General features: G+C 35.0%; 1 protein-coding gene across 2 annotated transcripts in view; it reads left to right on the top strand.

Moving 5' to 3' along the window:
- The window catches only part of NCAM2 (neural cell adhesion molecule 2), a 550011-nt gene that overhangs the window by 486480 nt on the left and 39640 nt on the right, over positions 1 to 23891 (top strand). For both annotated transcript variants that reach the window (XM_061134054.1, XM_061134055.1), the window contains exons 13-15: positions 2391 to 2510; positions 6493 to 6614; positions 21506 to 21686. In XM_061134054.1, the coding sequence (XP_060990037.1) occupies positions 2391 to 2510; positions 6493 to 6614; positions 21506 to 21686 (423 nt within the window). The remainder of the gene's footprint in view (positions 1 to 2390; positions 2511 to 6492; positions 6615 to 21505; positions 21687 to 23891) is intronic.

Genomic DNA, 23891 nt, shown 5'->3' with positions numbered 1-23891 from the left:
CCCTTCTCCAGGGTATCTTCCTCACCCAGGGATCGAACCTGGGTCTCCTGTGTTGCAGGCAAATTCTTTTTCAACTGAGCCACCAGGGAAGTCCCACTTTGATTTTAAATTTGCTCTATTTCTAGCTTATCAAATGATAAAATATGATATATTTTTAACTTTTAAATTCCTTCTTATGCAGATCTTGAGCAGAAGCTTTCTCTCTTAGACTCAGTGGAATCCCAAGTTCTTAGCATTTCAGCTGCCTCTCTTAGCTTGAGTCCTTTTCCCTTTCAATTATCTCCTTGACCAATTTCATCTCCCACTAACCATTTCTCTAGTAAATGAATTCTTTTTCTCGGGCTGATATTTCTCTGAATCCAGCTCACCAGCCAACTGTGTTTGCGTTTCCTAAAAAACCTGTCGGTAATAACTGAATTCAAGTCTGACTTTCCAATTTATCCTTGCAGCTTCTAATCAGTTGGATTTCCCTGCTAATAATTTTTTTTCTCAATTGGTCTCCTTTAACTTTGACACCATGCGTTTTCATCCGAGGTTTTCACAAGGCTATGCGCTCTCTAAAGCAAGTGCAGTTTTCTTACCCAGTAGAGAAAATGAGAAATAAAAATGGGAATTTCATTATGGAAAATGTATTCTTTCGAGTGATTTTGAAGTATCTATACTGGATTAATATCTGTCTGGTTGATATATGAACTATATTTTTGCCATTAACATTTATGTGTAATATATGGTAATATTGGAGGAAAAAAGGGAGCACAAAGAAGTATCAAATTCTTTAAGTATATTCATTCAACATAAAATGAAAAATATCATTTAGTGACCATACATTATAATGTAATTATCATAAACAGGTTAATACATTTCATCGGAATTTTATTCAGTTTGTCTTCAGTCATTGTTCCTGTTAATTAATATTCTTACAGATATGTGCCTGATTACTTACGATTTGATCTTTTATGATTGATTATATTTTCTATTATGAATTGATCATTTGACCTTGAAGTTTCCCCAGTGGCATAGCAGTAAAGAATCCACCTGAAATGCAGGGGACACAGAAGATGCAGGTTCAAGCCCTGAGTTGGGAGGAGGAAATAGCAACCTACTCCTCTATTCTTGCCAGGAAAATCCCATGGAAAAATCCCATTGACAAAGGAGGCTGGCAGGCTACAGTCCATGGGGTCACAACGAGTCAGACACGACTGAGCGAGTGAGCACATTTGAGTGCACATATGACTTTAAATTATGTAAACCAGACATAACTTGCTTTTGATTGTTCATCAACGCATTGCCATGTCTACTTTTTAACTTTTACTCTGTTTAGCAAAAGCAGTAAGGATAAAGGCAACTATGGAATTTTATTAGTTCCACCAAGGTATTTGTAAAGATGCAAAATTTTTAAATCTGCAAATGTATTTAAAACCTTCGTGCAAATTAAAAGGACTGTTATGACCCAGGGAATATTTCTAATAAAATTTTATATGCCTGTACTTTTTCAGATTCTTATTTCTCCTTTGTGTTGTGTTGTATCCCGAGCTGGTATGGTAAATACTCAAGAAGAAATTCAGAGAGAAATATGAGAGATGACAGGCTTCAAGCTAGCATTAAAATAATTTGATTTGATTTGTGATTATCAAGCAGATGATCCACTTTTACAACCATCGGCTGAGTGGCACTTCTTTGACATGACTCAAACACCTTATACTGGAGATCAGACTTCTAAATATTGAATTCCATATCTCCACTAAATTCTATAGTACTCATCTGTTTATTGATTGATTGATATTGAATATTTTATTGTGGTTTATGTATAAGAGGTTGGAGCAAGTCAGTCTGAGGTTCAAAGAGAATATTAGTTTCAATGACTTATTCACAAGTAATATTTACAATGCAGGACTATGAATGATGCAGCATCCCTCTCTTCTGTGGATTTCTGGTACAACATGAGGTTTGCTGGGAGTGGGTGTATTATGATTTGAAACATCCTAACATGAAAGTACAAGATATAGATCATTAAATACCCAGCTTTCATTAGAGTAGACAAAATATTTGGGATGCATTCAGTAAAGATGTTTTATTTAAATCCTTTTATTCTTGAATATTGAAAAAATGAAAGAAAAATATTTTATTTTCTACTTTGTGAATGTTAAGTATCATGAAAGGAACTATTAACTTTCTTCTTTGAAAGTTATTGCATCTGGGTAAAAGGTTAAAATAGAGATGAAGAAGACAATTGCCCACACATCATTTTCCACTTAAGTATAGCTCTTACACTTTTCAGATATTTCATGGAAAGATTAATTCAGTGATACTGTTCCATTAAACTTTATAATAGTTTGATTTGTTTTACTTATTAAAATGTATTAATCATAGGCATTTTTTTTTTCTTTTAGCAATGGTTGTTTTAAGCAACCTGGAACCAAATACAACTTATGAAATCAGGGTTGCAGCTGTAAATGGAAAAGGACAAGGAGACTATAGTAAAATAGAAATTTTCCAAACGTTACCAGTCCGTAAGTAATTTGTGTTTTGCTCTCTGTTGTCATTCTCTTCCTTGCAAACTTAAATGGGATACTAAAATGCAGGGAGACATTTCAACACTTTGAGAAAGTGAATTATGTCTTTGTTGAAGTGGTTGCTGATGATGGTGGCATCTCAGACTTACAAAAAATAACTTTGTTCTGAATCAAGGGGGGAAAAGTGCACTGCAATATGTAGAGTAAATTTGTTCCAATCAGGAAAGTGTCTTACTTTTTCAGTCTGATTAATTAGACTGTAGTGCTCAGACTGTATTCAAAGAGAGAGTAGAAAAGTATCTGTGCAACAAATTTAACAGTCTAGATTTTGCTGAAGCATGGCCATTGCCTGTATTCCATGGGTTCTATACACCCTAAGTGTGAGAAAAAGGCACCACTAAATTAATTCATTGCAATGGTGACTGCAAAAGAAAAACTGCTGAAGCCCCCTTCTCATTACTATCCTGTTTTTGAGTGTTTAACTGCATTTACATAAAGTTAGATAATTTTAAAATAATATAGATTTCCTTTATGTTGAATAAACTATTAAAAGATATGAGAAAATTGAGTGTGACAGAGCAAACACCATTATATAATCTATGCATCAGTTCAGTTCAGTTGCTCAGTTGTGTCCGACTCTTTGCGACCCCTGGGACTGCTGTATGTGAAGCTTCCCTGTCCATCACTAACTCCAGGAACTTAATCAAGCTTGTGTTCATAGAGGCGGTGATGCCATCCAACCATCTCATCCTCTGTCATCCCCTTTCTTCACCTGCCTTCAATCTTTCCCAGCCTCAGGATTTTTACCAGTGAGTCAGTTCTTCACATCAGGTGGCCAAAGTACTGGAGTTTCAGCTTCAGCATCAGTCCTTCCAATGAACATTCAGGACTGATTTCCTTTAGGATGGACTGGTTGGATCTCCTTGCAGCCCAAGGAACTCTCAAGAGTCTTTTCCAACATCACAGTTCAAAAGCATCAATTCTTCTCACATCCATACATGACTACTAGAAAAAAATCATGGCTTTGACTAGATGGACCTTTGCTGGCAAAGTAATGTCTCTGCTTTTTAAAATGCTATCTAGGTTGGACATAGCTTTTCTTCCAAGGAACAAGTGTCTTTTAATTTCATGGCTGCAATCACCATCTGCAGTGATTTTGGAGCCCCCAAAATAAGGTCTCTCACTGTTTTCATTGTTTCCCCATGAAGTGATGGGACCAGATGCCATGACCTTAGTTTTCTGAATGTTGAGTTTTAAGCCAACTTTTTCACTCTCCTTTTTCACTTTCACCGAGGGGCTCTTTAGTTCTTCACTTTCTGGCATAAGGCTGGTGTCATCTGCATATCTGAGGTTATTGATATTTCTCCCAGCAATCTTGATTCCAGCTTGTGCTCCATCCAGTCCAGCATTTCTCATGATGTACTCTGCATATAAGTTAAATAATCAGGGTGACAGTATACAGTCTAGACATACTCCTTTCTCAATTTAGAACCAGTCTGTTGTTCCATGTCCAGTTCTAACTCTTGCTTCTTGACCTCTATAGAGATTTCAAAGGAGGCAGGTCAAGTAGTCTGGTATTCCCATCTCTTTAAGAATTTTCCACAATTAGTTGTGATCCACATGGTCAAAGGACTTGGTGTAGTTAATAAAGCATAAGTAGATGTTTTTCTGGAAATCTCTCACTTTTTCGATGATCCAGCGGATGTTGGCAATTTGATCTCTGGTTCCTCTGCCTTTTTCTAAATCCAGCTTGAACATCAGGAAGTTCCCAGTTCACTTACTGTTGAAGCCTGGCTTGGAGAATTTGAGCATTACTTTGCTAGTGTGTGAGATGAGTGCAATTTTGCGGTAGTTTGAACATTCTTTGGCATTGCCTTTCTTTGGGATTGGAATGAAAACAGACCTTTCTAGTCCTATGGCCACTGCTGAGTTTTCCAAATTTGCTGGCATATTGAGTCCAGCACTTTCACAGCATCACCTTTTAGGATTTGGAATGACTCAGCTGGAACTTCATCACCTCCACTAGCTTTGTTCGAATTCATGTTTCCCAAGGCCTACTTGACTTCACATTCCATGATGTCTGGCTCTAGTTGAGTGATCACACCATCATGGTTATCTGTGTCATGAAGATCTTTTTTGTATAGTCCTTCTGTGTATTCTTGCCACCTCTTCTTTATATCTCCTGCTTCTGTTAGGTCTATACCATTTCTGTCCTTTATTATGCCCATTTTTGCATGAAAAGTTCCCTTGGTATCTCTAATTTTCTTGAAGAGATCTCTAGTCTTTCCCATTCTATTGTTTTCCTCTATTTCTTGCACTGATCAGTGAAGAAAGCTTTCTTATCTCTCCTTGCTATTCTTTGGAACTCTGCATTCAAATGGGTATATCTTTCCTTTCCTCCTTTGCCTTTTGCTTCTCTTCTTTTCGCAGCTATTTGTAAGGCCTCCTCAACAACCATTTTGCCTTTTTGCATTTCTTTTTCTTGGGGGTGGTCTTGATCCCTGTTTCCTGTACAGTGTCATGAACCTCCATCCATAGTTCCTCAGGCACTCTGTCTATCAGATCTAATCACTTGTATTTATTTGTCACTTCTACTGTATGATCATAAGGGGTTTGATTTAGGTCATACCTGAATGATCTAGTGGTTTTCCCTACTTTCTTCAATTTAAGTCTGAATTTGGCAATAAGGAGTTCATGATCTGAGACACAGTCAGCTCCTAGTCTTGTTTTTGCAGACTATATAGAACTTCTCCATCTTTGGCTGCAAAGAATATAACCAATCTGATTTTGGTGTTGACTATCAGGTGATGTCCATGTGTAGAGTCTTCTCTTGTGTTATTGCAAGAGACTGTTTGGTATGACAATCTATGAAATGCTCTGCCTATTATATACTTATGTTAGGGCAGTCAAATTGACTGTAATAATTGTCTTAATTTATGACCAAGTCTTCTTTGTTGGTTATCATAAAATGTCAGATATGTTGTCTATTCTCCACTCCTGATGCCAGAGTCTTTTTCAGTGTCTCTTTTTCACCAGGACCACTGCAAATAGATCTTGATTGAAAACCCCACCTCCTGACTAAAATGACCCTAGAATGACTTAACCTCATTTAAATAGAGAGCTATCCTTTCTCTGTTTATAATCCTCAGCAACCGAACTCTTCATGTTTAGTCTTTCTCATATTCTATTGTTGAATCCTTTTGAGATGTTATTGTACATTTTTTATAGAAGTTTAAATTTATATACAGAAAACATAGTGTGTTAACAGCATATAAATCACCTCATGTCATAATATATTCACACTAATGCTAATACTCTTCCAGTTCTGTGGATCTCTGTTCATATTAAACATATTATATTTATAATAAGACCGTCTTCAGGTGAAGAATAACACCAAAGTTAGTATTTTCATGAAGTGAGAATTTAAAAAAAATGTTGAAAGCCAAGTATAGTTTGGATACTACAAATTTCTTTATTCAAATTTATATCTAGCTTTAAAAAGTCCATTAAAGGAGATGACAAATTGCTAATCTATTATATTTCCTGGTAGGTATACATTTTAGATAGCTTGATGACAATATATTTATATTAATACATATTTACAAATGTTTGCAAAATAAATTTATACTAGAAAAACAAATGATAGCATGCTATCATACTTTACAAGAAGTAAAGCCTAAGGCTTGTATAATGCAGTAAGTTCTATTTTTAGAGCATTTGCCCATCAGTATAAACGACATATATGATTCTGAGATTTCACAATTTTGGCATGATACTTCTAGATTTATGAATGTTGCTGTTTCTTGGATGGATATATAGAGGACCAAAAGTTATATCACAGCAAAGGACAAATAGAAAATGGTAAAAACAGGATGATGTTATACATTTTGTTATATGACTGTATTTTTTTAATTAAAATGCAGAATCTCTATATCTATGAAGTGTGTGCAAGTATCAAGAATGTTCTATTGCTTATTAGGTGAACCGAGTCCTCCGTCCATACATGGACAGCCAAGCAGTGGGAAGAGCTTTAAGCTGAGTATCACCAAACAGGATGATGGTGGAGCCCCTATTTTAGAATACATTGTGAAATATAGAAGTGTAAGTACCCTGTTTATTATCATTTTGCACAGTGTTTTCAACTTGCATTAAATTTGCATTAATGCATAGATACATCAGAAGTAAATGCATATTAAATACATTGTTGTTAAACAATATAAACAGTTCTTACAGGAATTCAAATGCTAATTTTCCATTGCTGAAATTCATTATTATGTATTATAGAATGTTTGCCTGTTTTCATAAAACCTAAGCATAGATAATCAAAATAACATGGTGTTCATGTTGTGATTTCTAAATCACATGTTGTTCATTTCTTGCCATGATATTCATCTTGTGATTTCTAAACTTAGCGACTTTTCAGAAATGAGATATCATTTTTCCCTTTCTTTCTGAGAAGTTTAGCAGAATATTTCACCTTCCATTCTCCTTGATTTTAGTAACTTCAAACTAAGCTATCTTTTCAATTGTAGTTAACTTTAGGTAGGATTAAGAAATCATACCTCAAAATTACTTCATAATTAATTTTTATGAATTATTAAATTTTTATTGACTCAAAGTACATTACTATTTAAATGAATTGTAAAAAATAAATCACTCTAATAAACACTTAACAAATAATGGCCACATTTAACTTGAGAAAGAGAGAATAGATTTCTTCAAGTTTAATTAGCACTAACTAATATGGGATTTGGGACAATTCAAAGCTGCTGTGGTACTTATCTATATAGGGAATGAAGGATCTCTTGTTTCACAGTGATGGAAAAGTCACCTGATAGACTCTACCTTCATCTGAAAAATAACACCAAAGTTCACTAGAGGTGATTTCTCTTAACAGGTTTACCATAAGAACTATTGAGTATTTAGTGTGGAATATGTTAAAACGTGGAACACAATTTTATATTAAATTCTGTGGAGTTTATTTACTAATGGTTATTATTATCCCTGGCCCAGTGGTAAAGAATCTGCCTAAGGCAGGAGATGCAGATTCAATCCCTGGGTCAGGAAATTCTCCTGGAGAAGGAAATGGCAACACACTCCAGTATTCTTGCCTGGAGAATCCCATGGACAGAGGAGCCTGGTGGACTACAGTTCATGGGGTCGCAAAAAGTCGGACATGACTTAGTGACTAAACAGCAACATGATTATCCCCATAATAGCATATCAATTCTATTCATTTTTTTCCTTTTCACCCTTTCAAAATTCACTTTAGTGTGTTTAATAAGTTCCCTTAAGCCTATTTCCTTTTCAAATGCATGTGCTACTATTTAATCCATATATGTCTTTTTATACTTATATCACCTACTCATTTATTGTAATTTTTGAAATGTAACACCAAATTTAAAAGTTTATCTAGCTTCCAGTTGTCATGATGACATTTTTGTATTTGCTTTTTGGTGTCAGTGTAATGGTGCCCTTACAAACCAGGTTGAAAATTATCCCCCCTTTTTCACTACATCAGGCATACTTTGGAAATTTAGGTGATTGTATTATTTTTAATTTAATTTTTCTACCTTCTGTCTTACTAATGTTTATGATTAGCCCCATAATGTCTCAATTTCATGCTTATGTTTACTGAACTTATTACTACTTTCCAAGTGCATTATATTTTAGAAAACAGTACAATTGCTCATTAATAGTAGGTAGATGAATTTTTAACTGTTTTCCCACAAATCCACAATTTTCTAAGTTATAATAATGTTACTTTTAAATTCAAACATCTAAATTGTGAAGGGTAGGAAAACAGGGAGTTTAATCTTGAGTGGCTTATGTCAATATTTAATTTTAGACCTCAGTTCAACCTTTTAAATTTCTGATTGATATCCCCTTCCAGGACCTCTCTCTGTTGCAGATTTCATGCTGGGGATGATGAACAGTTATGTGTCTCTTAGGGCTAATCTGCTATGGAGGCTCCATGCCCCCATTCCAAAACAGCTCTGAGTGGCTCACTTGTTTCTCTCTGATTCTGATGGTGTCTTAGTAGTTAAGCCCAGTTTTTTGGTTATTCTTACTTGGCCATCTGGAAACTCTTTGAAAGTGAAACAATCTCTCTGTAAGGGTCACAGGCTTAAAAGAAATTAGTGGAATTAAACTGAGAGAAAAGAACTTGAATGCAGATTGTGGCCTACCATTGTACCCAGAAGAATTTATGATGCAAAATACAGATGGATGCTAAGAACTTACAGATAACCTCAGTAAAATCCCATGGTGAACTCAGAAATTCAGTAAGTTGTAAAAATATGTTTAAAGTACTCTGTGTATGTATAATTTCTACCTAAAACTAAAAGCTATGCTTGGCTGTCTAAAGAGTTGATATTCAAAAAAGCACAAATGTTTTATTGAGTTTAACCAGAATCATTAATTCTGATTGATGATAGCAGATGTGATTTCAGGTTATATCTTTTCTTCATCTATTAGTGGTTTTTTATTACTTAGCATGTATATTTTAGGAATGCTGTGATTTTGTTCAGCTATACAGTCAAACATGCAAATTGCTTCTCCCTGTGTTCGTTCGTCCTTCGCATGCTGGCTTTTGTCTTCATGTAGATTATATTGTATACTGAGGTGTTGCCCGCACATCTCCATTTAGAACATGAAGAGAGCAAAAGGAAGAAAAGGCTCAACAAATCTGTTTAAGATGAATTTGTTTTTCCAGCAAACTCTACACAGTTTTCAAAAGCTCCATCAAGCAGAATTAGAATTATGTCTCATTAGATAGAATATGGCTCATGACCATCACTAAATGAAAAGTATTATATCTGGGAGGTGGGTCAGCTCAACATTGGCATCTTCAGCATACTGTTAATTACCTTTCTCATTATAAAGGCTGTATTAATCTGCTAGAGATACCATAACAAAATGATATAGACCAAGAGGCCTTAGCAACACAGATGTGTTTTCTCACAGTTATGAAGTCTGGAATTCCAAGATCAAGGTGTCAGCAGATTTGTTTCTCCTGAGGCCTATCTCCTTGGCTTGTAGATGGCTACCTTCTTGTTGTCTTCACATGGCCCTTTTTTCTGCGTACACACATCTCTAGTGTTTCTTCCTCTTTTTATGAAAATATAAGTCCTTTTGCATTAGGACTCCATTCTAAGGACATCATGTAAGCTTAATTACCTGTTTAAAAGCTACATCTCCTGATAGAATTGCATTGGAGGTTAGAACTTTAACATATTAATATGAGGGGGTACACATAATTTAGGCTATAGCAATGCTGTCTGTCATGAATCCTATATATCTAAAAAGACACACTATTGGCACTTTGGGTGCATGACAGAGGGCCATCCAGAACTCAACCACCCATCACAGTATGTGTAGCATCTCCCAACCCCACTTACTCTATTGCAAGTAGTTGAAACCAAAAATGTTCATTAGAGTATTACTATATCTGTTTAGAGCCAATAAGATTCACAAAAATGGAAATAGGCATTCAAAGGGAAATATATGTATATATTTGAAAACATAAATTGCCACATAAAATGCTGCCAAAATGTATTGTCCTTTCCTTAATGAAGATTAGAATTAGTTTTGTGAGAAGTAATGTGTGAAACATACATGGACACAGATAACTATAGTATTAAGTATAATAAGACTAGAAAATTTTTAGAGATTCAAATTTACAGTGGTCATCAGGGTATTTTACCTGTACACATAGTTGATGTGACTCAGATTAACATTTGAACAAGCACAAGTTTGTTTCTTTTATTTTTTTTCTGTCAGTAAATCTCTAGCTTCCATTAATTTACATTTTTTCCACACCTAACCTCCAACCAACCTAGTATCAGCAGTGCCCTGCTTTTGCCTATTTACTCAATATGTAAGTTTACTTTGACAATAAAAGAAAGTTTTAGTTCTTCCTCAATTCCATCTCATTTCTCATAATGATACCTTTCATCACCATATACTTACTCTTAATTTTCACTATCCAACTGTTTATTACTACCAAAATTCATAGATCTCTTTTTTTTTCTCCATTTATTTTTATTAGTTGGAGGCTAATTACTTTACAATATTGTAGTGGTTTTTGCCATACATTGACATGAATCAGCCATGGATTTACATGTATTCCCCATCCCGATCCGCCCTCCATAGATCTCTTTTTAAAGATCATAATTGAAATGATTGTTAGCATAATTTTAACAAAGCAATAATTGACTAGTAATCAATTACCAGGCTACCACACTAAAGCCTACTGGTATTTTAGCAGAGAACACTGCTTATTAAGTAAATTGGGCTTCTATGGTAAGATTTGTAAAAGTAATTCCTCACACCCTTTGTATTACAAGGAAGGTATTGTTTTTTGTTTTTTTTTGGTATTGCTAGTTTTTAAACCAAAAAAAAAAAAAAAAACAGAAAAATAATAATATATAAAATGACATCTTTTTGACAGTTTTGAATGGACAAGCTGAAACTTACAGAATTTGAATTACCTAGTCATGAGTGTCAATGGGGAACAAAACATGAATCTATAGTCAGAAACAATTTTGCAACAGTAAGGGCTGAATTTAAATATGCCTGCGGAGATTATATTGACTCCTCAACAACTCTCCTATCTTAACTCAGCCTGCCTATCTACTTTGCCTCCAAATACAGCCATTCTGATTCACTTCATCTTTACCAAATCATTTAGTGGTTTGCCTTGTATGGGTTTCCCAGGTGACGCAGAGGTAAAGAATCTGCCTGCCAATGAAGGAAACCTGAGAGATGTAAAGTTTTGATCCCTGGGTTGAGAAGATCCCCTGGAGAAGGAAATGGCAATCCACTCCAGTATTCTTGCCTGGAGAATTCCATGGACAGAGGAGCCTGGCGGGCTACAGCCCATGGAGTTGCAAAGAGTCAGACAGGACTGAGTAGTGACTGACCACGCACACATGCCTTGTACTCCAAAACACTAAGATAATCTCTGTATCCCTATGTTTTTCTTTCCTTTCCTTTACCACCTCCTCCATCCTGCATACCTCATACTCTGCAGGGTCAATTGCAAATTCCAAAATTCAGTATAAAGTTATATTCATGTGGTTTAACAATATCCCATCTTTGGAAGAAATAATTTTCTCCACATTTTCTTTTTCAATAGGTCACTTTTCATGTTAAAAACTTACATGTTCAAAATTAGGTCGCTAAATGTGTAGCAGTATTTGCCTTGACATTTGCACTTGTATTGAAATAATAACTATTTCAAAAATAGCTTATTTATCTCTTTTCTTTGTATGATTCCAAGCCATTTCATCTATTAATATTAGTTCCTCAAAATGAATGAATTCCACAATGGAGTAAAGAGCAGTTGAACAACTTGAAATTTTATTTAGGTATATGCAGTGGAAATTTTAATTGGACAGCCTGTAGGGAAATTAAATAGGTAAATTCAGAAAGTAAGGAACATGCTTATGATTTTTACTTGATTGCTTCTTTGACCCTATCTTTCAACTCTTCTGTGCACAGGACTATATGTTTTATAATCTAGGAACAACAAAATGCATATAGTACATACCTTATGTGAGTGTTGACTTATAGCAAATATCATATCTGAGTATTTACACCTGCCTTTCACTGGAACAGGAAGACCAATAATATTGTAATATAGAGAATGTTTAACTTCCTATAGATAATGAATCAAGAAACATATTATTATATATTGTCTTCTAGTAGATAGAGGGGGCTTCCCTGGTGGTTCAGATGGTAAAGAATCTGCCTGCAATGCAGGAGAACCTTGGTTGGGTTCGATCCCTGGGTTGGGATAATCTCCTGGAGAAAGTTGTGGCTACTCACCACATAACTGTTCAGTGGCCTATTAAGAAGACAGAATTTATGAGAACAGAACTAGGGTAATAAAAACAGATAGATGTCTCCATAGACCCTTTGTGAAAATTAACATCTCTAATAAGTCAGTGAGATTAAACAATATATTTGGAAAATAAAGACAAACATTAACGTCATGATGTGTATGGAAAAATTAAAGCAGTCATTTCACATACAGAATATTTTTACCTACTTCATATCATAGTGTCAATAAAACTCTACATAATTTACTGTGTTTTTATATGCTTTCATCAGTTTTTCACTTTTCTAACTGGATGATAGGTATCCGATCCTAACTATCACTTAATTGTGGTAAATTAAAAAAATTGCCTGAGCTAAGAAGGGCTATATAAAATAAAGTAACATCAATTTTGAGGAATATAGGGACTAACAACACTGCTCTAGCATATGTTTCTAGGTCATAATTTTGACCTTCTTAAGCCTGACTAAGTATCTCAATGGCCATAGGGGAAAAAAAGATAATTTTGAAAAAAAGTATTAAAATTATAAATAAGTAGAATTGAGATTTTACTGTTGAGAGAAGTTATTTTGTAATCAATTGTAAATAATTTGCTAATAACTAATTTTTAGATTTAATTATATTTAGATGTGTATATTTACATTTATTTAAAGCCATCCAGTTATGTTTTGAAATATTTTCAACCATTGAATAGCTATGGACATTAAAGAGTCCTAAACTTTTTTGGGTGCTTTTTTCTTTGCTGCTAGTGAAAATAATGGTTTGTAATCACCCTCGGACTTCCCTGGTGGCTAGGACAGTAAAGCGTCTGTCTAGAATGAGGGAGACCTGGGTTCGATCCCTGGGTCGGGAGGATTCCCAAGAGAAGGAAATGGCAACCGATTCCAGTACTCTTGCCTAGAAAATCCCATGGATGGAGGAGCCTGGTGCAGGCTGCTGTCCATGGGGTCACAAAGAGTTGGACGTGACTGAGCGACTTCACTTTCACTTTTCATTTGTATTGATAGCATCAAATGGACTAATTGTTTGAATGAATAAGTACATTGATGACTTGGTGAATAAGTTGGTCTATGTTGTGCTATTATAAATGATCCTGTATCTAGATTAATAAATACAAGAAATACTAAATATAAGGGTAAAAAACTTTCACTGTGTGAATTTTCACAGAACGTGAGAACACAGAAGGTGATGAGTAGGAAAAATTAGAACTTATTTTTCCCTCAAGGTGTACCTGGATGATGGAGAATAGAAATACATAGAGTCCAATTTACAAAAATTCACCAAGCTTCAGTACCTGAAAGAAAGGTAGTTTAAATCAGCTATAATAATACTTAAAAGGGGGTTAGAACCTAAAACTCTCCTAAAAACTTCCAAACCTTGCATCTTTCCCAGTCATGGTGGAATGTGTGTATGTGTGTGTGTGTCTATAAATTATCCAGATTGATAAATCACCTCTCATATTCAGAGTACCAAGCAGAGCTTCAGAGAATTATGAGCCTTCTGTAAAGTCATACAAGTACCAGGAAGTCCAGGAGTCAGAAGATGCCTTGCATGAGAACACAAAATCTTCAATTGAAACACATTGGAATCACAGGAACATCAACATTCATCGTTAGTAGGAGCTCACCTTGTCTGTTGGCCTTCCCTTTCATAATTATTCAACTTTTACTCAAGATGATAGTGACCATATATATTCAGAGGCTTTGAAAAGAAACTTAGTGGATTTCTCATTATGAATAAAAACAGTCAAGGAATAACAAGTCGAGTCCATAAATGACAAAGCCAAGACCCTCTCTCTCTCTCCTTCTGTCTCCTCTCTATACAGATGATGGCAAATCTTTCCCTAAATACTAATATTTTTCAGTTGATTTCTGTTGGAGTGTAGTTGATCTATAATGTGTTGTTAGTTTCTTCTGTACAGCAAAGTGAATCATTTATACATATACAAATACCCACCGTTTTTCCACTTCTATTCCAATATAGGTCCAAAATAGGTCATTACAGAGAACTGAATAGAGTTCCCTGAGCCCTACAGTCAGTTCTTATTATGTATTTTGTGTGTAGTAACGCCTGTATGTCAAGCCCATCTCCCAAGTTACCCCTCTCCCCTCCTTGATGCCCTCATAACCATGTTTGTTTTCTACATCAGGAACTTTTACTGGTTTTAGATAGATTCATTTGTACTATCTTTTAGATTCCGTATATAAGCAATATCATAGGCGATTTCTCTTTTTCTGTCTAACTATTCACGCAGTATGATAATATCTAAGTCCATCCATGTTGCTGCAAACAGCATTAATTCATTCTTTTTTGTGGCTGAGTAACATTCCACTCTATCCGTACCACATCTTTGGGTTTCCCCCATGGCACAGTGGTAAAGAATCCATCTGCCAATGTAAGATACACAAGACATGTGAGTTCAATCCCTAGGTAGGGAAGATCCTCTGGAGTAGGAAATGGCAACTCACTCCAGTATTCTTGCCTGTGAAATTCCATGGAAAGAGGAGCCTGGCAGGCTACAGTCCATGGGGTAGGAAACGGACAGACACAATTGAGAGAGTGAGCACACACACCAAATCTTTATTCTCTGTTGATGGATGATTAGGTTGCTTCTATGCCCTGGATATTATGAATAGTGTTGCGGTGAACTTTAAGGGGCATATATCTTTTCAAATTATGTGTGTCTTCTGATATATGCCCAGAAGGGGTATTGATGGATGATATGGTAGCTGTATTTTTAGTTTTTTAAGGGATCTTTGTACTGTTCTCCCAATTGGCTTTACCAATTTACATTCTCACTGAAAGTATAGGTGAGCTCTCTTTTCTCCACACCCTCTCCAGCATTCATTGTTTGTAGATTTTATTTTTTTAATGATGGCCATTCTGACCAATGTGACGTGATGCTTCCTTGTAACAAAGAAGAAATAAAAAGCAAACTATTTAGAAAGACTGACAATGAAACACAACTATACAAAATCATGTTGTTATTCAGTCGCCAAGTGGTGTCCAGTTCTTTGAAACACCATGCACTGCAGCACACCAGGTTTTCTTGTTCTTCACCATCACCCAGAGTTTCCTCAAACTCATGTCCATTGAGTCAGTGATTCCATCCAACCATACCATCCTTTGTCATCCATTTCTCCTCCTGCCCTCAATCTTTCCAACCGATAGGATGTTTTCCCCTGTGTCAACTCTGCATCAGGTGGCCAAAGTATTGGAGCTTCAGCTTTGGTATCATTTGTTCCAATAAATATTCAAGGTTGATTTCCTTTAGGATTGACTGGTTTGATCTCCTTGGAGTCCAAGGTATTCTCAAGAGTCTTCTACAGCACCACAATTCAAAAACATCAATTCTTCAACGTTCAGCATTCTTTATAGTCCAACCCTCACATCCGTTCATGACTGCTAGAAAAACCATCAGTTCAGTTCAATCACTCAGTCGTGTCTGACTTTTTGCGACCCCATGGACCGAGGCACACCAGGCCTCCCTGTCCGTCACCAACTCCCAGAGTTTACCCAAACTCATGTCCATTGAGTCAGTGATGCCATCCAACCATCTCATCCTCTGTTGTCCCCTTCTCTTCCTGCCCTCAATCTTTCCTAGCATCAGTGTCTTTTCCAATGAGTCAGCTCTTCACATCAGGTGACCAAAGTATTGGAGTTTCAGCTTCAGCATCAGTCCTTCCAATGAACACCCAGGACTGATCTCCTTTAGGATGGACTGGTTGGATCTCCTTGCAGTCCAAGGGACTCTCAAGAGTCTTCTCCAATGCCACAGTTCAAAAGCATCAATTCGTCATCACTCAGCTTTCTTTATAGTCCAACTCTCACATCCATACATGACCACTGGAAAAACCATAGCCTCAACTAGATGGACCTTTGTTTATTTCTCTGCTTTTTAATATGCTGTCTAGGTTGGTCATAGCTTTCCATCCAAGGAGTAAGTGTCTTTTAATTTCATGGCTGCAGTCACCATCTGCAGTGATTTTGGAGCCCCAAAAAATAAAGTCTGACACTGTTTCCACTGTCTCCCCATCTATTTCTCATGAAGCAATGGGACCGGTTGCCATGGTTTTAGTTTCTGAATGTTGAGTTTTAAGCCAACGTTTTCACTCTCCTCTTTCACTTTCATCAAGAGGTTCTTTAGTTCTTCTTCATTTTCTGTCATAAGGGTGGTGTCATCTGCATATCTGAGGTTATTGATACTTCTCCCGACAATCTTGATTCCAGCTTGTTCTTCATCCAGCCCAACATTTCTCATGATGCACTCTGCATAGAAGTTAAATAAGCGGGGTGACAATATACAGCCTTGAGGTACTCCTTTTCCTATATGGAACCAATCTGTTGTTTCATGTCCAGTTCTAACTGTTGCTTCTTGACCTGCATACAGGTTTCTTGCGAGGTAGGTTAGGTGGTCTGGTATTCCCATCTCTAAAAATTTCCATAGTTTATGTGATCCACACAGTCAAAGGCTTTAGCATTGTCAATGAAGCAGACTTTTTTTTTTTTTCTGGAATTCCTTGCTTTTTCTGTGATCCAAAGGATGCTGGCAATTTGATCTCTAATTCCTCTTCATTTTCTAAACCCAGCCTGTACATCTGGAAGTTCTTGATTCACATACTGTTGAAGCCTAGCTTGAGGGATTTTGAACATTACCTTGTTAGCATATGTATTGAGCACAGTTGTGCAGTAGTTTGAATGTTCTTTGATTGCCCTTCTTTGGAATTAGAATAAAAACTGACTTTTTCCAATCCTTTGGCCACTGCTGAGATTTCCACATTTGCTGGTGTTTTGAGTACACCACTTTATCAGCATCATCTTTTAGGATTTGAAATAGCTCAGGTGGTATTCCATCACCTCCACTAACCTTGTTCATAGTAATGCTTCCTAAGGCCCATTTGACTTCACACTCCAAGATGTCTGGCTCTAGGTGAGTGACCACACCATCATGGTTATCTGGGTCATTAATACCTTTTTTGTATAGTTCTGTATATATCCTTGCCACCACTTCTTAATCTCTTCCTCTTCTGTTAGGTCCTTGCCATTTCTGTCCTTTATTTTTCCCATCTTCGCATGAAATAGTCCCTTGGTAATCTCTAATTTTATTGAAGAGATTCAAGTCTTTCCCATTCTATTGTTTTCCTCTGTTTCTTTGCATTATTCACCAAGAAGGCTTTCTTATCTCTCCTTGCTGTTGTTTGAAGCTCTGCAATCAGTTGGGCATACAAAATTTATTTGACACAGCAAAAGTGGTTCTAAGAGGGAAGTTTACTGCAACACAATCTTACCTCAGGAAATAAGAAATCTCTCAATTAAGCAACCTAATCTTACTCCTAAAGTAATTAGAGAAAGTAGAACAAGCAAACCCAAAGTTAGTAGAAAGAAAGAAATCATAAAGATTAGGGCAGAAATAAATGAAATAGAAATAAGAAAACAATAACAAAGACCAATGAAACTAAAAGCCGGTTCCTTGAGAAGATAAATGACATCAATAAATCTTGGTCATACTCATCAGAAAAAAGGGGGTGGGGGTGGGGAAAGGACTCAAGTCAATTAAATTAGAAAATGAAAAGGGAGAAGTTACAACTGATATCTATTTACTGATATCATGATTTTAGAATAATTTTTAAAGTGTCCCCTTAACTGTCATATGGCTCTGCTGCCTATGTTTTGACAAAAAGGATTGCTTAAGAGAAGCTGTATCAAAGTAAATGACCATTTCTTTGTAGTAGCTGCCCTTCAACTTTTAATTGGCTTATTAATAATAGCTCTATTCAGCAAATCATCTCATTAAATTACCTAGGGGAACGTTTTGCAACTAGATTATCTTAAATTGTACCCTCAGCATTTAAATTCCGTAAATCAGGCACTCTACAAATGCATAAATGAGATTTTGATGCCTGGGGGAGTATTTGGTAACACCCACTTTATTTTTTCCTTATTCCCTAGGAACAGCAATTAAGGGATTAAAAAACCTCCTTGTCTAATGGTGAATGGAAAATGAAATTGATTTAAATTGGGGAAAATATTAGAGCTCCTTTTGGTTCCTTTAGGCCATCAGTCCAACTATCTAAAATGATGGAAGGGCTTTTAATTCATCATATTAAGAGCCTCAACAATTGAGAGTTAAGTGATTGGTGATTTAAAAGTCTATCAGCCTGTCTTGGACTGATCTGGAAGTTTCACTTCAAATACTCAATTCTCAGAAATATTTTTGGAAGATTACCTAAAGGACATGAAGCCTATTCATCCTTCTGAAATCCAGATATCAGCTGCTGACTTATTTTCTGGCTCTTTCTGCTACATCTCCATTCAAATCCAAAACAAAACTCAACTCCGAATTTCCACACAAATACTCACTTTCTCCAATATTTCATAGTTAAATAGAATTTATACTGAATTATTGGGTAAGGGGATGCCCACCGGGGCTATTGTCTACTGCCTTGTGTAACCTTTGTCCTTGTGTAACCTTTGTCCTTGTGTAACCTTTGTCCTTGTGTAACCTTTGTCCTTGTGTAACCTTTGTCCTTATTTAATTCTTCAGTCTTCCTTCTTCTCACCTTCTCCTCTTTGAATGTGTGCGTATATACAGTCTATAATGTATCAAATATTTTATATGTATCTTATGTGCTGTATATGTATGTTTGTGTTTATAAGTCATGTATCACATATGATCTAAAATTACTTTTGAGTGGAGATTTTTGTAGCCTTTTTTTTTTTTTTTTGTCGATACCTATAACAATAAACATAAAGTGGCTATTTTTACATCTCCCAGTGGTTCTGCATCTTTCTGAGGTTTTCAATCATTGTGCCTATTTTTGCAATTTAAAACTTCTGTGAAGGAGTCACATCTTCATTAACTCAGTGAGGAAGAATGAAAAGAAAAAAGGAACTGGAATTTCTTATTTCCTATTAAGCAGGAATTACCTCCCCTGAGAAAACTTTCCTGGTTCCTGGACTCTCTTAATCCTTCCTGTTGTTAATATATACTCACAAAACACCTTCTTGTTTTTCAGACTTCATGTCCTCCTTCTGTGCTGGTTTGTTAACTCAGAAATAAGTGTTGTATATTCTTGCTAACTATTGTGTTCATAGTTCTAGAACAGTTTCACTACCCTACCAAAGACTGAATAATTGATGAATGAATGATAAAGAAAGCAGATGTTGGGCTAATCATGGCTAATGAAACAGTTGTCCCAAACACTTAAAAAACACACCGTGGATCCTTCCTTAAATTTACTGCTCATTTAGTGGCTTAGATGAGTTGCAAAGATTTCCGGTCCAAATTGTTGTTTTCCAATGGCTTTTCTAGTACACTTTTAACACTGGCTACCAGCCTAGTCTAATAAATTGATTTATATGTATAGTCCTTGCTTATATGATAATTCTAAGTGCTTGTCCAAAGTCTCTGGCCTCACTGTGAGAAGGGGCGTAATATCTCCCCTATCCAGTTTTAGATGAAACAATAAAAGAGACCAAATGATTTCCTTTATAATAAAAGTTCTGCAGAACCAAAAATAATTATAAAGAAAAGAGAATCTTAGTATGGTACCAAAGCTGTAATGAAGTCTTATCTCCTTTTGAAGGATACTTCATGTTTATATTATTGAGACTATCAATTTAATGCAATCAAGAATTTAACTTCTATGATTGATTTTAGATAATAAATCCTCAATGTAGAAATAAATGTAGAAAACATTATTGTTTTTTCTAGTCAAGTATATATTGTAAAATATTGGCTCAAAATTAAGTAATAATAGACTGAGCTCTGAGGTTAAAAAAGGATCTATCAATGGATCTGTTGATCTGTCTATATATCTATCAATATGGCCAAGTTACAGTATATTTATAATTACAATTCTGGTTAATTGAGATTTTCAATTGCAGTGATGAAATATTAGATATGTGATTAGATATGTTATTTCAGAATATATCATTTCAGCTCTGTGTAGCTATTATAGAAGTAGGGCTTCCCAGGTGTCGCTAGTGGTAAAGCATCTGCCTGCCAATGCAGGAGATGAAAGAGACGTGCGTTCTATCCCTGGGTTGAGAAGATCCCCTGGAGAAGGAAATGGCCACCCACTCCAGTATTCTTGTTGGAAAATTCCATGGACAGAGGAGCCTGACAGACCACAGGCCATGAGTTGCAAAGACTCGGAAACACTGAGCGATACACATACACGTTATAGAAATACTTCCTCTTTAATGCTAATTAACTATTTGCTAAGTGGTTATGATTCTTAATGCCCAGGAATGCATAATTTACTCAGTTTTCCTCATTGCTTCCTCTTGAAAGTGAACAGAGACAGCTGCTAGCCTTGTTTCTGTAATAGAGGTGAGGGACAGTAGCAGAGAGATTACGGTTTCAACACTTAACCTGTGTTCAGATTGTTAACACACAGCGCAACTGAATGTTTGCATTCTTGAAGATAACTTAATCCATATATTATTTCACTTATTTGTGACTGAAACCATAGTATTTTTTTTCAAATAAATGGTAATTCAAATATCATGTGTCCAAAACATTTATTTTAGAAAAAGAATCAGGATTTAAGTGTAGAATGTTCCAGAATAGAATATTATTTCTTATTCTAATAACCTATTTAAAGGTAATAATTTTTGTTGTATGTGGTTTCATTATAAGTCTAAAACATAGTATTAAAAATGATGGTTAAAATTTTAATCTATTTAAAAAAATCCAGACTTTATATTTAACACACCTCCTCCCATGTGCCCCAAACAATAGTCTCTGGTAATTATTTTAATGAACATATTAAGCTTTTTCTATATATAGTATTTTATAGTCCCTATTTACATAATTATTAATAATTGACAAAGTGGGTAAACAGCAATTAATGTATGTGAAATTAAAAAAAATCTTAATGGAGGTGAATTATCATTTGAATCATCACATATTAGTTATGAATCATCATCATTCTTCAGCAAATTTAACAAGCATTAAATATTTAGTGGGGGAAAAACCTTAGATATAACTTCATCTATATACAGTTTAATTTATCTGAGTGGAAGAGGATATTTCCTTTTTTGATTTTAATAAACCCACTCACTCCATTTCAAGATAAATTATTTTTTTAAAGATCACAACTTTAGTGCATGGGTATTGACAAAATATGTTTGTATGACTTTGCAGAAAGATAAAGAAGACCAGTGGTTAGAGAAAAAAGTGCAGGGAAATAAAGACCACATTATTTTGGAGCATCTACAGTGGACAATGGGATATGAAGTTCAAATTACAGCTGCCAATAGATTGGGATATTCAGAACCAACAGTCTATGAATTCAGCATGCCGCCCAAGCCAAACATTATTAAAGGTAAGCAAACCATGTGCCTTTGTAGGCTAAAAAGAAATATGATAGTATCTTTTATAACACTTCTGTATTTTTTTCTTGATATTGAAAACATAATTTTATAGCAGGAGATGTACATTCTAGGTTTTAGTCATGGTTATTTACATGTCTTAGTCATGATTTCTCAATTTCTGTTGCCAGAAAGATTGGTTCATTTGTAAATGCAGTTTGAAAATTTTAGACTTTAGTGGTTGAAGTGGTAGAGAGAGAATGAGCAGAAAGGGGAGGCTGGAGAGTAAAAGAAATTTTTGAAAATCAACATGAAAAATATTCTTTGAGCCCAGAAAAAGCTTTTACAAAGGCGAAAACTTCTCTGCCAAACACATGGGGCCCAGTCCTCCACTTATGAGATATGGGCAAAGATAATGATGAGCCCATTTATGCCTGACCAAGCAAGTTGTGTTTGGAAAGACAAACTCTATCACACGATGAGGCAGAAACAACCACAGATACCCCTTAGAAAGAACAGTGAATAGAGTTTCAAAGAAGCTCAAAACGTTTCAGGCCGCTCATCATTGGTAGTCACAGCACACTGGTGACTACTTTTAATAGTTAATAATGCTTACATCATTTTATGCTAGTGATATTATCAAAATCTGTAGAAGGTATATCAAAATTTTTTTTCAGATACATGCTATAGAGGTGAATATGCAAGAATTTGTCCTGACTCAAGTCAGTCAACTCTGTCAGTGAGTTGTCATGTTGGTCATATTTTAGTATTAATTGTTCCTTCACATATTATATTTAATATTTAATGGTAAATTCTATACATATGTGTATATATACACATATATTTTTATATATCAATGAGACATCAGAACTCTATATTCATAAATATGACTTATTTAAGTCATATTATAATCAAGTATCAGTATTATTGCATAGTATTTTTGAGACTGGGAAACATAAAATTTGTCAGTTCAGCCATGTTATTTAATCCTCTTGTAATTTCAAATTAATACTAGTTTCATTGGTATGGCTTTGTTATATCATACATCATTTTTCAATTGAATGCAGATTTATACAATAATCTTTCTATTAAAAAGTAACAATTATTGCTTAGTTTAAAATTAATTTATATCATAGCTTTGTATTACATAATTAAAATTTCCAATTATAACTTGAAATTAGGAAGTTGGAAGTATCTAGAAATAATATGGATAACTGAGTATCTTATATTGTAGTGGCACTTTTTATAATTTACAAAGTACTTCTGCATTTATGACCTCATTTTATTCCTAAATCTGAGTTGAGCAAGGAAGAGCTATCCTCATTTTACAGATACAGTTTTAAGAAGTTAAAGTATTTGTTCAAGATCAGAGCTACTTTAAATCATATGAGAAATTCCATGTCCTTTAAGATGATACACCTAAATAAGAAGAATGGTTGAATGAACTATCAAGTTTGTTGTTTCTGTGAGTTCTAAACATCAATATCTGCTTCTACATTTAAAAGGAATAACATTTGTAGTAATTATTCTCTATGAAGATATCAGACCATGATATAAATATGATTCTTAGTCTGAATCAGAATCTTCAAAGGAAGATTGCTAGGGTGAAATTCATCCCTGTACATTTTTAATTTAGCTCATATACTTGGAGTGAATAATTACTTTTATCAAGATTAAAATGAATATTTTATTAAATGAAAGGCAGTATTTTAGTTATACTTTATACATAAGATACAAACTGTAAGAAAAATAACTAAATAGATTTCAGGCAGGTTACATTATACTCCCAGAGTTCTTGCTATGCTATTTTATAAGACACTGTTGTTAATAAAATGAATAGTAAGTATAAACCAAAAAGTAAATAAAGACAGACTATATATGTGTGTGTATATATATATATATATGTATGTGTGTGTGTGTATATATGTAACATATATATGTAAGCACAGAAATAAGTAATGTATGCTATGATGCATTTACTATAAAAATTTTTATTTTTATTTTGGAAAGTCAGTTTGCAAGCACTGCCTAGAAGGAAAACAATTTGTTTGAACTTTGCTCATGTCATTTAGCTTCTTGACGCATATTTCCTAATCTCTACACTAGTTTCTTCTGGTTCTGTAATGTTAGGATTTATTCATTCATTCATTCCAGGTATTTATTAGAGTCTTGCTTTGAGAAAAGTACTGTGATGTGTACAGAGGAGTTATCTGTGTAAA

Source organism: Dama dama, chromosome 31 (assembly GCF_033118175.1).
Source record: "Dama dama isolate Ldn47 chromosome 31, ASM3311817v1, whole genome shotgun sequence".
Classification (NCBI taxonomy): domain Eukaryota; kingdom Metazoa; phylum Chordata; class Mammalia; order Artiodactyla; family Cervidae; genus Dama; species Dama dama.
The sequence above is the reverse complement of the archived record's forward strand: the minus strand, read 5'-3'. Positions and strand labels throughout refer to the sequence as shown.